The sequence below is a fragment of the Zeugodacus cucurbitae genome, chromosome 6 (genome assembly GCF_028554725.1).
Source record: "Zeugodacus cucurbitae isolate PBARC_wt_2022May chromosome 6, idZeuCucr1.2, whole genome shotgun sequence".
In the NCBI taxonomy this organism is placed as follows: domain Eukaryota; kingdom Metazoa; phylum Arthropoda; class Insecta; order Diptera; family Tephritidae; genus Zeugodacus; species Zeugodacus cucurbitae.
In genome coordinates this window covers 60,987,877-61,002,136 of record NC_071671.1, presented here as the reverse complement: position 1 = coordinate 61,002,136, position 14,260 = coordinate 60,987,877, and the positions used below count along the sequence as shown (strand labels likewise).

Sequence of the window (14,260 nt, the reverse complement as noted above, 5' to 3'; positions counted from 1 at the left end):
GAGAGAGCGCGTAAAAAGTATATAATAGTAATAATGGCGGTGTAGTGGGTGCTTATATACATACAAACATACATATTTACATTCGTTTATATTGTTCGGTCGGGGGTGACATGTAGTAAACGGAAGCAGTGAAATATTTATGTATATGAATACATACCTACTTGTTGTTGTTGTTAGGCGACCAACGAGTGTTTATATGAAATGATTTCATTGTATGAACGGCACTAACAACGGTAATCATTTCATTCAGCTGTGTTTTAACTGTTTTGCTGCAGCTGTGCTTATTGCTCGTGGAAATGGCTGATGTTAAAATGTTTGTTGTATGGAAATGAATGAGTACACAAAATATTGTGAAATAAAAATAATAAACAAAATAATGAAATATCGCAGATTTTATCAGAAGATAGGAAAGCTTCGGTGTTAACTTGAACAGAAGTGGGTGCCGTCGCTTAAATCGTGTTGGTAAGTTAAAATGCTAGGACATTATTCTCAAAAAGAAAAAATACCAAATAGGGGAGAGAACACAATTTAAAAGCATGAGCTATTTGCATATGCTTTCTAATAAAAAGGCTTGGACTCAGAACCTAGAATAAAGAAAATATATTTGTTATATTGAATCCCGATGGAATAAATTTACTCGTACGCTGACAGCAGAAGCTGCGTACTGAGGTAGATTCTTCCCAATATTTTCATTTAGAATTACCCGCCTTTGCGAGATCTAGGCAAAAGTTTCTTCATCTCACTTTTACACACATCCAGCGGATGTTTAGATGTTAGATGTAAAAAATCTCTGCTGATTTGTGGTACGTTCTAGGCGCTTTGTAATTTTTAAATTTACGTGATGGTGTAAAGGCCTGTCCTTAATAGTCTAAGGGTATTTTCTCCGGGTGAGTCCAGTAATTGAACCTAATCTAACCTGGGTTATTGGTAGAAGTAATGCCTATATTGGTGGTTTAAAATGAAAAGCAAGGCTCTTAATTCAGTTCTCAATATTAATTAGTAAGTAGTTCTAATTACCGTCTTCCAAGGATACATATATACATATATTTAATGCGTGATCTATGATATCAACACCAGAAATTCACTTTTCCGTGGCTCTCCCAGCTGCGACTTTAGTCCTAAAGAAAGACACAAGTTATGAGAATGATCTGTTGCGAAAAGAGTTCTATGAATGTGGAAAGCTACCAGAAAACTGTTATAAAAATTATTAAGGAATATAAGTTCTAAGGAAATAAGCAAAATTCTAAAATAAAAAGCGAAAGTGCACTCGGTAACCACTTGTATTTTGTGAAAGTCAACCACACACATAAACAAATTTACTTAGATTGCACTATTCGGATTAGATATCGAAGTTGGAAGGTTGGAGTTGGTTAATAGGATTATCATGGTGTAAGGCTTCTTTCTTTCAAATAACTTTAGTTAGGTTGAGAATTTGTAATTTTTGTTTAATAATAGAACGTTCCATGCGTTTACATATATGTGGTGAGTGCACCCAACAACTTTCAAGTCATTCGGTTAAGCCGTTTTTGAGATACGATGAAAGAAAGTTTGAAAAACAATTTTGAGTAAAATACGTTGTTGTTGTTGTAACGGTTACTCAGGCCTGCCTGAACCGACAAGTTTAGCCTAATTGTTATCGAAGTCATCTAACGGGAGGCCCAGGAAACGAGCTGTTTCGATAGGGTCGGACCAAAGGGAAAGGGCAGAGGTGGTAAGTATCATGAGGGGACTCTTTGCATGCAGGACATATGTTGAGTAAGTCAGGGTCTAGTCTGGATAGGTATGAGTTTAGTCTGCTACAGTATCCAGAACGAAGTTGCGCAATGGTCACTCGCAACTCGAGCTCTGTGTCTGCAAGGGTGAGTGTTGTTTCTCCAAGTACGCCACTTACGGGGAGGGAGTCAATAAAGTAAAACGCGTTCAATGTTTCCATCTGCCAACTGAACCCTTCAAACAGCTCCTTCGTCTTACTGCTGTATCTTTAAAACGACTTCGAATTTCTAAAAATCACTTTACTACAGTATTCTAAACAAGTTAAGAAAGCAATTTCTGATTAAATTTTTTTTAAAACATCACATGAGATGGACCCCTACAGTAGAACCAAAAAAGATCACATATCCGGCATCCTCGAAAATATAGTATATTTATAGAGGATTTCATTAAGGAATTCGAGGTTTGAGTCACAACTAGCCTATCTTGTTAGCGAATATCTGATATTTATTTAATTTATTTTTATAGTTAGAGTTATCATAATAGTCCCTATGCCAACCATATTAATATTATAATATATGTATATTTCAGATAAAAATAAAAAAAACTCTTTTAGGTAATATTTTCCTTATATTATTCAACAAAATTATATTTAATATAAAATGCATAACAATTTTTTTCTGCACAAAACAGTTAGAAAAATTAACTGCTTGATTTTTCATTCATGTCCGGTCACGAGAAATTTCTTATAATATGTATGTAAGTGTTTTCAAGCCTCTAATCACGTCCCACTTTGTGAGTTTCCAAGGGACGATCCACACGCACCACACGTTCAGCAACATTCAGATAAGCCTCGTATTCAGCCACCTCAGGGGTTGTGTCGTGATGATAATGACCACCCCAGTTGGACTTGGAGAAGGAATGGAAGTGCTGCAGACGCAAATCTAAATCCTATATAAGAAGAAAATAAATATTTTTTTATTAAAAATAACTGTATCCTGCGTTAGTAGGGGACTAGCGTCAACTTACATTTTCGTGTGTGATCAGTGTGCCGAGAGCATTCAATTGCGCTGGCATGTTGTAGAACTTCAACCAATCATTCAACTCCTCTTCGGTATTCAATGGTGTCTTGCTGAAGTCACGCATAACGTGCTGATGTGCAGCACCCTTCTTCAGCACAAATATACCACCCATGCCCACACACTGCTCCTTGTAGTGCGATTCCAAGCCTTTGCGTATGCATTCGACGAAGTTCTGCTCACCAGTACGTTTACTGCACTTCACCTTCACCACAGGGCCAGGTGCGCCACGACTAATGAACAGATTCAATAGCAATGCACAACGTGGATCTGAGTCGGGAATGCGTTCCAACACACATAACTCTTCGGCGCCGTGCACTTTAGCTGTGTAGCTACCGTTCTTGAGGTTACCCTCCTCATCGATGGCCATATTGAAAATGCCTTCGCAATTGGAGTTACGCAGTGGGAAGGGACCTGCGCCAGCACCGATGGCTAAAATTTTACCTTTGCCTGGAAGTGCTTTCTGTGCGATTTCCTTGACATTGTACACCTTTGAGCGCTGTACCAGCGGCAGCAAGAATGGTGGACCACCAATTTCGAGCAGTAGTGGTGAACCACCTAAGCCTATATGGTTGCAATATATGTATGTACATATATAATATAGTAAATGCGTTTAGTATTTATTATATAACATTATTATTATATAACACTTACCTGAGCTCACCAGACCATAAAAGGGGTCAGTTAAATCGGGACAATCACCAACTTCAACGGTGACATTCTCAAAGTTTTGTGCTAAAGCACTTTGGATAACTGTAAAATATTTTTTTTTCACATAATTATTACGCACACATTTTTATTTAATAATTGTATAATTTAATAAATTAAAAAAAAAAAAAAATTATTTCAAACACACATTAAGACATTGAACAGTTTTGTTAATTAAAGTTATTTACATTATTTGTGAAAAATATTATTATAACATTATTAATTTATTATATTTTTAAATAAATAATAAATTGTTAATAATTTTCACACATTTTCATGTCATTTGGTTCACCCTGCACCATACTATCTTATCATTGACATCTTTAATTTAGCAAATACATAAACCAAAACAGCAATTCCAATTGGAATTTATGTTAGAAAGGTAAAATTCCAATTGAACGCCCCTTTATGACATTCCCACTTGAATGTCATAAATAATTGTCAAACAAAAAACCAAAACAAGTATTTTTACGAAAAAACAAAAACAAAACTTACACGCTTACATTTGTGTTAAACCAAAAAAAAAATTTCAACACTCACTTTCTTTTAATTCGTGCAATGGTGGCACATAAAGTGGCTTCTCCTCGTACAGAAGTTCCTCGGTGGGTAATGCTGCTGCTGCCATAGTAAAATATAATTCTTTAAAGCACTAAACTAATAAAAGTGTTAAGCGAATTCAACAGCGTTTGTTTCCAGCTAATGTTGTACGTTGGAAGTTTGCAAAGCGACTAACTATAATAGCGGAGCGCAATTCATTAGTAAGCAGCGCCCAGGTCTAATCGCACGAATAGTGTACAATTGGTATGTGGTGTTGGTTTGTCTAGTTTAAGTTCTTTTGAATAATTTAAAGAGTGTTTGCCTTGCAGCTTTGCTGATAAGATAAAAAAACCTCTTAAACCACAATGTGACATTAGCTCGTCAAATTCTAGCAAACCTCGCAGATCAGGCATTTTTCGGCTGATAGTGTTACTCTATTGCGTGCTCCTAAATATTTGTATACATACGGACATATATGAATATAAATAATTTGTATGCATATTTTATTTGTAAGGGCATTACCGGCTGAAATACGAATATAACCCAGTGCAGCTTACGGCGGTAAAAAATTTGGCAATGTGGCAGTGTTCTCCTGAGGTGTCCTGATATCTTCCCTATCCCCTATACTCTATCTTTTAGCTCTCATTCGGACTTGAAACTCAAATCTCGACTATGAGGAAGAAATAATTACAGTTAAAGCTTTAACTTTTTTATGTAAGGAGTTATAAATATATGTAAATCTTTACTCAGTCTTGTTACCTTAGCAGCCATTGTTCGATTTTAATAATATCGAACTCGTAATGATAAAAATATTTAATTAATTTGATTCAAAAAGCCTATCTTCTCAGTAAAGTGATCTCAAAAAGAGTACTCTTGGAGTACACCTGGTGAAATAATACTTCAAACTCAAGTGGGATGCTCACAAACTGATTAGAAATATTCTGTGACTTTGCGCTGCTTGGGATGTACACATTGCTGACGTAAAGGAAACATTATAATTGCCAAGCGATAAAGCTATCGCCCTCGTATCATAAAGTCAAGTGAGTAACACGAATAAGTCATTACTCAATTTAACACCTAACTTTGTGTTAGTTGCTGCCGAATTGAGATGCTTGTTTATAAACATATTAGAATGTATAAGTTTTCAACCGATAACGTGCTCAAATTAGAAAATTAGAACTACAAGTAGCTATAGAGCAAATACCAACAAAGATTATAATGAGCTTTTCTCAATTGATAAATGGGCGCTTCTTACTTAGCAGATCACTAGAAGCTACAATTATTTTACTTTTAATAATAAAGTACGGCGAAACTTTCAGATTCAGATTTAAAGTTATGAGAATGTTTATACATTCGGGAAGAACTTGTTGAATACTAAATAGCTGTATATATTTGATATTAGAACCACATTACGTATCCAACATGAAATATTATTTCATTTTTAATATTATTTATCCGCTGAAACGTACAATGTTTCAAAGAAAACACTTTCGCATAAACAAAACCGGAAGCAAGCCCCAATGAGAAGATATTTTGTTAACAATAGATATTAATAACATACGTTGAAATAAATGAAAATTTCCAGACAGAATAGTCGTCCAACATTTCAATCGATGATATTGTGTCAGATGTCGCAGCTGCTGATGGAAAGTAACGAATTAAATAAATCAATTATGCACCGGATGTAAAAAGTTGAAAAACGGAACTTTCAAAAATGTATTAAAGTTTTAAAACAAATTACCATTATTGATTACGAAAATTTTCAATACATAAAGTAATTAGAAATTCACTATTAGAAATTTCAAAATAATAATTTCCATGAATGTTGGACAATTTTCATTACAAAAATACTGCAAAGTGCTTAGCATATCAGATAGCGTAGCATTTACATTAAGTTTACAGAAAAATATACCAAACATGCAAGCCTTTTGTTATTTATGCAATAAAATGCCAATAATACAGTTGAAAGGTAAATAAAAATGATAATTATTTGGTATTTAATGTGGTAAGCCAATTAGAGTATTAAATAAAGCTGGTTTAACTGAAGGGTTATGGAGAAATATATATGTATGTGTGTGTGTGTGCATGAAAAATTTAGCGCTTTTGCAGAACTCACCGACTTGCCTTTAATTCATTTCGTTTTAAATAGCAAAATCTGTAACTTATTGCATTTTTCTTTGTAAAATAGTTTCATTTATATAATTTTATGTTTATTTTAACACTTTAATGTTTAGAACACATATAATTTAAATTAAATAATAAATATTAAACTCACTCTCACTTAAAACGGTAAATTCTTTCACATATATGAATGTGTGTAAACTTTACAATTGTGTTACCACAATTTACGAACGCAGTTGCGATGAACATACACCGCAGTGTTGCCTATGACAATAAATAAATTGTGACAATTTATAAATTGACAGTTTGAAAATATTAATAAAAGTTGTATATTTAACATATTAAATAAAAGTAATAAAACTGGCACTTACTTTTTAAATAAATTGGAAAATTAGTTAACCACTAAAAATTAATGTTTTTCTTATAAACTGTGTGGTAACACTGTAACGCTTACGTCTGCTCCAAAATATTATCCGAGGGGGCCACGAAACGGCAGAAATGATGCATTGGCATTTTTGCTTTCGCATTTTTTTGACTTAACTCACTGTTGTTGCTTTTATTTTTCTGTCATTCTGTTGCTGTATAAAAATTGAATTTTGCCCGGCAGCTGAAAAACGCACGTAATCTCGAACGGAAACCACGGAAGCTGTCATAGGCGGCACCGTTGTCGTCATCAACAATTGAGTAATTCGGCAATAGTCGAGACATTCTGCAAGCGGCATACAAAACAACAATACAAAAACCACATAACGATATTGAGCATAGGCCGTAGCTTATACATTGGAATGGGAGTCAAGTTTCGGATCAACGCCTAAAAACAAACAAAACTAAGCTGCAACAATGATTTTAATTTAAGCTAAACGCATAGTTTAAGCAACGAAAGCATCATAGTCATTGTTTTGTGTGCAGTCATAGCATTGCCGAATTCGAGCTGGAAGTGAACGAAGTTGAAGTGTGAAAGGAAAGTGAGCTGCTTGCTAATAATAAATATTGAAGTGATAGAGCACAACACAATAAGATGGGCGCTATATTGGCCAAGTTCAGGGTAAGGCAGCAGCATATTTATATGCAAGTGACCTTCGTTGGCCCCACAAATGAAATACAAATTTATGCATATACAAAATACAAATCTTATGTAGATATATGCTATAGAGTCTATATTTTGATGTTTGATATATGTGTGTACACCATCTATTTATAGAAAGAAAAGTCCACTGCAGAGGTACTCGAGGGACTGGAGGAGAAAATCACGCAAATAGAAAAATATACATTGAATACACAGGAGCAGAAACGACGTATTGTAGGGAATTTTCTTGCTACATCAATTGGCATTTATGTGATCGCATTTATTGTTTTCTACTTTGTATACTTTCCGCCGACATGGCGAGAGCGTATCGTTTACTCAGTGCCATTACTTTTGTTTCCAATCATGTAAGTAGATAAATGCCTGGGCGCCAATACACAATCCGGTCTTGCGGGTGTTGTTGTTAAGCTTCATTGCATAGCAATTCAAGTGTTCATTATAATTATTATTATAATGTCATGTATATTTTTGTTGTTTTAGTATAATATTCCTGCGTCGTCTATTTACGTGGTATTTTGAAAGAAAGTTGAATAAAAACTCCAATAAGCTGACAGCATTGCATACCGAGAAAAAGAAAATATTAGAGCAGGTCATGGATAAGGAGACTTACAAGGTGAGTGCGTGGCGTTGTTAGGGATGTGTGAAAGTAAAAGTAAATGCACAAAATAGTGAATCTAAAATAATGAATGCATCAAATTATATCCACACAGGTTGCAGTAAAATTGCTAGCCAAGTATGGCGACAAAACGAATAGTCAGAAACCACTGTTCGGTATGTAGTCTTGTATTTCATCTACTCATCATTCCTAATTAAATGCCATATTTTCTATATTGCAGCTGCCACGCCACGTCCGCCGGCAGTGAGTAGCTTGAGCGCAACAACTCAACGCCTCGCCATTGGACAATCTCCAAATGTGCCCGTAACCACAGGCAGTCTACAAGATCTACGTTTGCGTCCAACCTTAAGTTCCACTTCGCTTTCGGCTACACCACGTCAGCTCTCTGGCATACGTAGTTCACCTGCCGCGCCATTAGCAGGCAGTCAAGCGCTATTACCACGTGCACCCTTACCGATTACACCACAAAGACGACCGTTGGGACAAGAATTACGCAAGCGTACACCTTTTCCAATCGTTAATCAGCAGGGCAAGGGTGTATTGGAACGTATTGTTGATGTACTTATTGGAGATGGGCCAAAGGACCGTTTTGCTATGATTTGTAAAGAGTGCTTTGCGCATAACGGTGAGTAGTTCGTGGAGGGGGAATAAGGACGATATTTTTAATTCACATAAAAAAATATATATATACTGTTATTTAATATTGTATATAGTACATATGCATACGATTAAGGTCTCTGTTTTGTTGTATCAAATTTCGCACTTTCATTTAGTTGTTGTTGTTATGTGTTTATTAAGTTTCTATTTAAATTCATTAGGTATGGCACTCAAAGAAGACTTTGATTACACCACATTTCGTTGTGCTTTTTGCAATGCGCTAAATCCGGCACGTAAAGCACGCCCGGTTGCACCGCGTTTGCCGGAGCAGCCTTACTCACCACTCAAGCGTGACTCGAACTCATCATCATCGACACCGACGGACATTGACTCCGAAAATGATGGTAAGCAAATGAAAAAAAACACTCACTCAATTTACTGTTATAAATTTGATTTTTGTTTTTTTTTTTTTCATTGCATTGCATTGCATTCGCAGAAGCTGTCGGTGCAGTACCAACACCAACACCATCAACAACAACAATGCCACGCATACAACTAACTGAAGCAATCACGACACCCTTAAAAGCACCAGCAACAGCGTATGAAGATACACCGGTTGGTGTGCGTCGTCAAGCGGAAATTGGCGCCGGCGATGGCCCTGGTGTAACAACGGGTGAATGTGTCGCCGATGCGGCCGGTGTGGAGAAGATGGAAATCGAGAAGGATGATGAGGAACAACAACAAAACGAAGCAATTGCAGCTGAAGCTGTTGCCAATTTGCAGGCGCTACATGCCGCTGAAGCGAATGAGTTGAGTAGACTGCAAGAGCGTTTCGCCCAAATGTATGCAACAACTGCAAACGAGCAGGATGAGGAGGAACAACAGCAGGCCGTAAGCGAAGCTGATGCCGTTGAAGATGTGCAGCAGCCATCGGCGGAGGAACTTGATGAATTTAAGAAATTGAAATAACACTAATTAGTTACAGTTAATTAGTGGCTGGGTCTGGCAATGGAGTGGTTGATCATCGGATGCGGGTTAATTAGGCACGCCTTGGTTTTGCGTCGGTCTCTGGAGCGGCGTAAATCGTTACACATTACGCTTGTGGAGTCTTGTTAAATATTTATAAAAAAAAAAAAACACAAAAACAACACTACACTTTAATTAAATTAAACGATTTTAATTTGATATACTTTTAATATCTTTTTTCATATGTTTTAAATATTTTTTTATATTAATTCTCGCAATTCAAAAATATTTATAACTTATTAATTATTACTATTTTTTTAAATATTATAGTTATGTGCTGTATTTCGCTGCATCGTCATTAGCGAAATGCACGTCACTTCTACAACACATGTTACTCATAAATTTAATAATGTTAATGAGCCGATTTATTAAGTTCATTTCCTTTTTTTGTTTCCAACTAGTGAAATGCTAAAAGCAATGAAATTGAATTTCAAATCATCTATCGCATGTTTGTACATACATACATATATATAGAAATATTTTTAAATATTTTAGTGAATATTTAGTGAATATTTAAATGATATATGCATTGATTGTATGGATTTTTTATAACGAACATCGAGCGTAACAAATCATATTGAATAATAATTAAAATGTCATATTTTAAATATAAACAACGTTGCCATTCAATTAAATTAAGCGTTTTGTGGGCAGTTAACAACAACGCGGTTGAAAGTGAAAGTGTTCCAAGTGTTGTAGTGAATAATTACCGTAACTAGCGGAAAATCTTATGCAACTACTGGAAGCTTGTTATACATAGATATGTATGTATGTGTGTGTGTGTGTCGGACAGTTTGTTAATATTAGCAGTGTTCTCGTAATGCCACTAGTCTCTATAATTTGTTTAATGAAATAATAGTGTGTGTGGAGCTGTTTGCCTAGTATTTGCGGTGAACTTATAAGCGCTTGCAGCTGTTGATAACGCGAGTACTTAAAATCAACGGTTATGAGGTGGCGCCTGATTAGGTTTAATATTAAATGTTGTTGCTGTTGTAATAAGAATATCGAACTTGATCTTGAGCACCTCAATTTAACATTTTAACTCACTTCTTCACTACAATCGATACTATTCCCTGAAGGGCTGCTGTAATAGGACATGCTAAGTATTCGACAATAATACAAACTGCTGAACCTATTATGCGGATCTGTTCTGTTCTGACAATCATTAATTCAAAAGTGTGGAAAGACGAACTAGTTATACTCTCGCAACAAAATTGCTAAATACAGTGTTATAATTTTGTTCACATAACGGTTGGTTGTAAGTCCTAAAACTAGTTAGATATAGGCGAGACATATCAAAATAATCGTGGTGGCGAGTAAAGTTCAAATCCGAATGTCTGTCTGTCCGTCTTTTAACTTGGAAGACGTATTTCTTGGCACCATAAGAAGGTTAAGTTCGAAGATGGACGTAATCGGACCACTACCACGCGCACAAAATGGTAATAACGGACAACATATAAAGAGCTATAACCAAGCCATAAAAATTTGGTATGAAGGATCGCACTATGAAGGGGCATATTTAGATGTAATTTTGCAAGTGGGCGTGGCCCCGCTTCCTACTAAGTTTTTTGTACATACATATCTCGTAAATTATTAAAGTTATATCAAGGAAACTTTCAAGAGTCATTTCCTTTAGGTACTGCCTTATACAGTCCATAAATGGAGAATCGGATTGTAACCAGCCCACCTCCCATACAAAGGTTATGTTAAAAACTACTAAAATGCTTTAATTCAATTAGGAAAACCGCCACAAACCTTAAATTTCTTGGTAAAGATAATACAGAAGAGCTGCACTCTTGTCCGATCTGTCATCGAGCGAATCACCAAGAAGAATACTTCAGATTTAAAAAACCATCCTTTTCCGGACTCTCTTACTTCGTGTTACGCTTATAAGAAGATGGTCGAATTTTGAGAATAAGTATAATTTATTTACTTCAGTCTAGTTTCTGCTGAAATTTTAAAGAATCAATAGCTCAAAATTTCCTCCAAACGGAATGCTACCCAAAACAACGGCCAGTTTATTAACGGGGTATAGTTCGTAAGTTCTAATAATAAATTTAACCCCATTTCAATTCCACAAAATAGTATCCGGAAATATAGACCATATTTTCTGGAAAAAGAAGAATTGCGTTATCATTTTTATTATCTGCGCGATAAATGGTGGTGTAAAGATCCCAACCAAAATTCCAAGCTGTTCAGAACAGTGACTAAGGAAATCGAGATCCGAGAAGAATTGAGAACCTGCCAGTAGGGAGTTGTAAAGAATTTTTCAAAAGGGACGCTACAGAAATAAACCGATAGGGACAGCAAACGATATTTTTTCCATATTTTTTCAACTTTAAGAGCGCTACGTCCAATTTATGGTCATCATAGAATTTGAAATCCACAGGTACAGTACAAAATGTTCCGTGTCAGTGATACAAAGAAGCGCTCGTGGTGTCCAGTATATTGCTGCCGCTAGCGCATCATTTGAGGAGGACCCAAAACATTCTCTCACAGTCAGTCGTTCTCAAGCATCTATCACATCGGTGTGGCGGATTTTGCGAAAAGATCTTGGCCTACATCCTTACAAGATCAATTTAACCCAAGATCCTCTTCAGCGATGAGACCCATTTCTGGCTGAATGGCTTCGTCAATAACCAAATATGCATTATTAATCGGGCAGCAATCCACTCGTACTCCATCAGTCACCATTGCATCCCGAACAAAATATGATTTGGTGCGGTTTATGGGCCGACGGCATCATAGGGCCGTACTTCTTCCGTGATGATCAAGACCGACACGTTACTGTGAATGGGAATCGGTACCGTTCAATGATAACCGAATATTTTTGGCCCCAATTGGATAATATGGACTTGAACAATATGTGGTTCCAACAGGACGTAGCCACACAGCGAATGTCACAATCGATTTATTGAAAATCATATTTGGTGAGTTGGGCAGTTAATTGGGCGGTGGTGCGATTTCACGCCGTTATACTATTTCCTGTAGTGCTACGTCAAGTCTATGTTCAAGTCTATGTTCTATGCCAATAAGCCAGCGACGATTGATAGACTTCGTGCGAATATCGAACGTGAAACTGCAGTAGTATCGGCCGATTTATGCCTAATAACCGTCGAAAATTGGGTTCAGCGTCTGGACTGCTGTAAGCGCACCTGTGGTGGCCATGCAAAAGAAATCGAGTTCCATAGATAATGGCACCGAATATTGAAACCCCCTTTACTTCTGTTCAGCCCAAGTTCTGGAACCTCATCCATTATTTTTTAGTATAAATGATATATGACTGGAGAACAGTCTCAGTCGATTTCAAGTTGAAGTCTTTAGCGATAAGATTCAAAGTGGTCAAGGCGGCTTCAACTAGAATTATATAGAAATTAGATTTCGGCAAGAAAAATTCTTTGCTGTTTAAAAGGTTACTACACTATAAAGGGCCTATTGAATAATCAAATTAAAACCGAAAGTGTCACGAAACACCCGCGACCACACCAAAAAAGGGCTATGGCGCACACGAGGCTGTGACAGATTTCATGTCACGAACTGTGAATATAAAAGAATTATTACCTTTTTCCAAGCAGAAAAGAAATCAAGCGGAAAATTGTTATAGCGTATTGGCGCACAATATATTTTAATTTATTATTTTTACAAATACATACATACATACACACGTGTGTGTTTATAAGCACTTGTTGCTGTTGTTACACTCACTGGTATACGGACATATGAGTATACATATATGTAAATGACAGTACAAAAACAAAGACTAGAACGAATGCATGCGTCAGTCGCCACCTTCATCGTCACCGACACCGTTGCAGCGGAAAACAAAATATGTAACAATACAAGCAAAATATAATTAAGAAAAATAAATAAATTTGCTGTTGCCAGTTGCTGATATGGGCGACCAGCTACCAGCCACCAGCGACCAAAGACCACAATGGGACGTGAGTAGTTTTCCGTAGTGCATTGATCAAGGCTAACAGCAACAATAACAGCAAACACAATACAACAGCGCAGCAGCAAAGCTCAGCTTATGCGGCAGCAAACTTGTACGGCAGTCCCAGAAAATCCACTCAACCGCATTATTGCATTGCGCTCCGCTCCAGCCGAGTTGCTGCTGCCACCTACATACGAGTACACCACACTGCGGTTGACGGCTATTGTCAGTGGTTTGCCGCTTGCTGCTTGCTGGCGTGTGGTAAAGCGCCTTTGGCCAATTTCAATTAGACATGTATGACAACATACTCGCCGTAAACACCAGCCCGAGTTCCAAGTGCTGCCGGCTTCTACAACACCTCTGCCGCCATCTAGAGTCAGTCACACCATTCTGGAGCACCATCAACAGCAGCGGCGGTGGTGGTGGTGGTGATGGTGATTACAGCAACTCGACGACATTCTTTGATCGCTGCGTAACGAATTGTCCAGCGAGTGACCAACGAGCGTGTGAGCTAACGCTGTCACCGCTGCTGCCAGTGCTGCAAGAATTCAATTGGACTGCCCACAAATGCGATTTGTAATTGAGGGAATTTGAAGTGTGCAGCAGATGGCGGGTGCTTGTGTAATCGAGCGGTCTTATTATTCTCCCGCCCTCTTGAGCAGCGCACTGGGCAGCACAAAGATTGGCATTCGAAGAAAATGTCGTTCGGAAAGAGACAATTAGATGGAATTACCCTAGAGTAAATGAGATCATTTGAGGACTAATCAACGTACTAGTTGCTTAGAAGTGGTTAAAACTTATTTGTTGATTCATAGCTGTGTACTGTAATGGAGTTAATGTAAGTACTC

At 37.0% G+C, this 14,260-nt stretch overlaps 2 protein-coding genes across 2 annotated transcripts; one reads left to right on the top strand and one right to left on the bottom strand.

The window, feature by feature from the left end:
• Nucleotides 1-2,320: 2,320 nt before the first annotated feature.
• On the bottom strand, nt 2,321-4,320 carry LOC105218826 (ester hydrolase C11orf54). Its single transcript, XM_029044602.2, has 4 exons — nt 4,038-4,320; nt 3,444-3,542; nt 2,740-3,353; nt 2,321-2,661 (listed from the first exon to the last, which is right to left on the bottom strand). The coding sequence occupies exons 1-4, from the start codon at nt 4,120-4,122 to the stop codon at nt 2,488-2,490; spliced, it is 972 nt and encodes a 323-aa protein (XP_028900435.1). The 5' UTR covers nt 4,123-4,320; the 3' UTR covers nt 2,321-2,487.
• A 2,275-nt stretch (nt 4,321-6,595) lies between these two features.
• Nucleotides 6,596-9,679, top strand: LOC105218830 (endoplasmic reticulum junction formation protein lunapark-A). The gene is made up of 7 exons (XM_011194660.3): nt 6,596-7,200; nt 7,357-7,586; nt 7,720-7,852; nt 7,950-8,010; nt 8,076-8,480; nt 8,674-8,856; nt 8,949-9,679. The coding sequence occupies exons 1-7, from the start codon at nt 7,174-7,176 to the stop codon at nt 9,419-9,421; spliced, it is 1,512 nt and encodes a 503-aa protein (XP_011192962.1). The 5' UTR covers nt 6,596-7,173; the 3' UTR covers nt 9,422-9,679.
• Nucleotides 9,680-14,260: the final 4,581 nt, after the last annotated feature.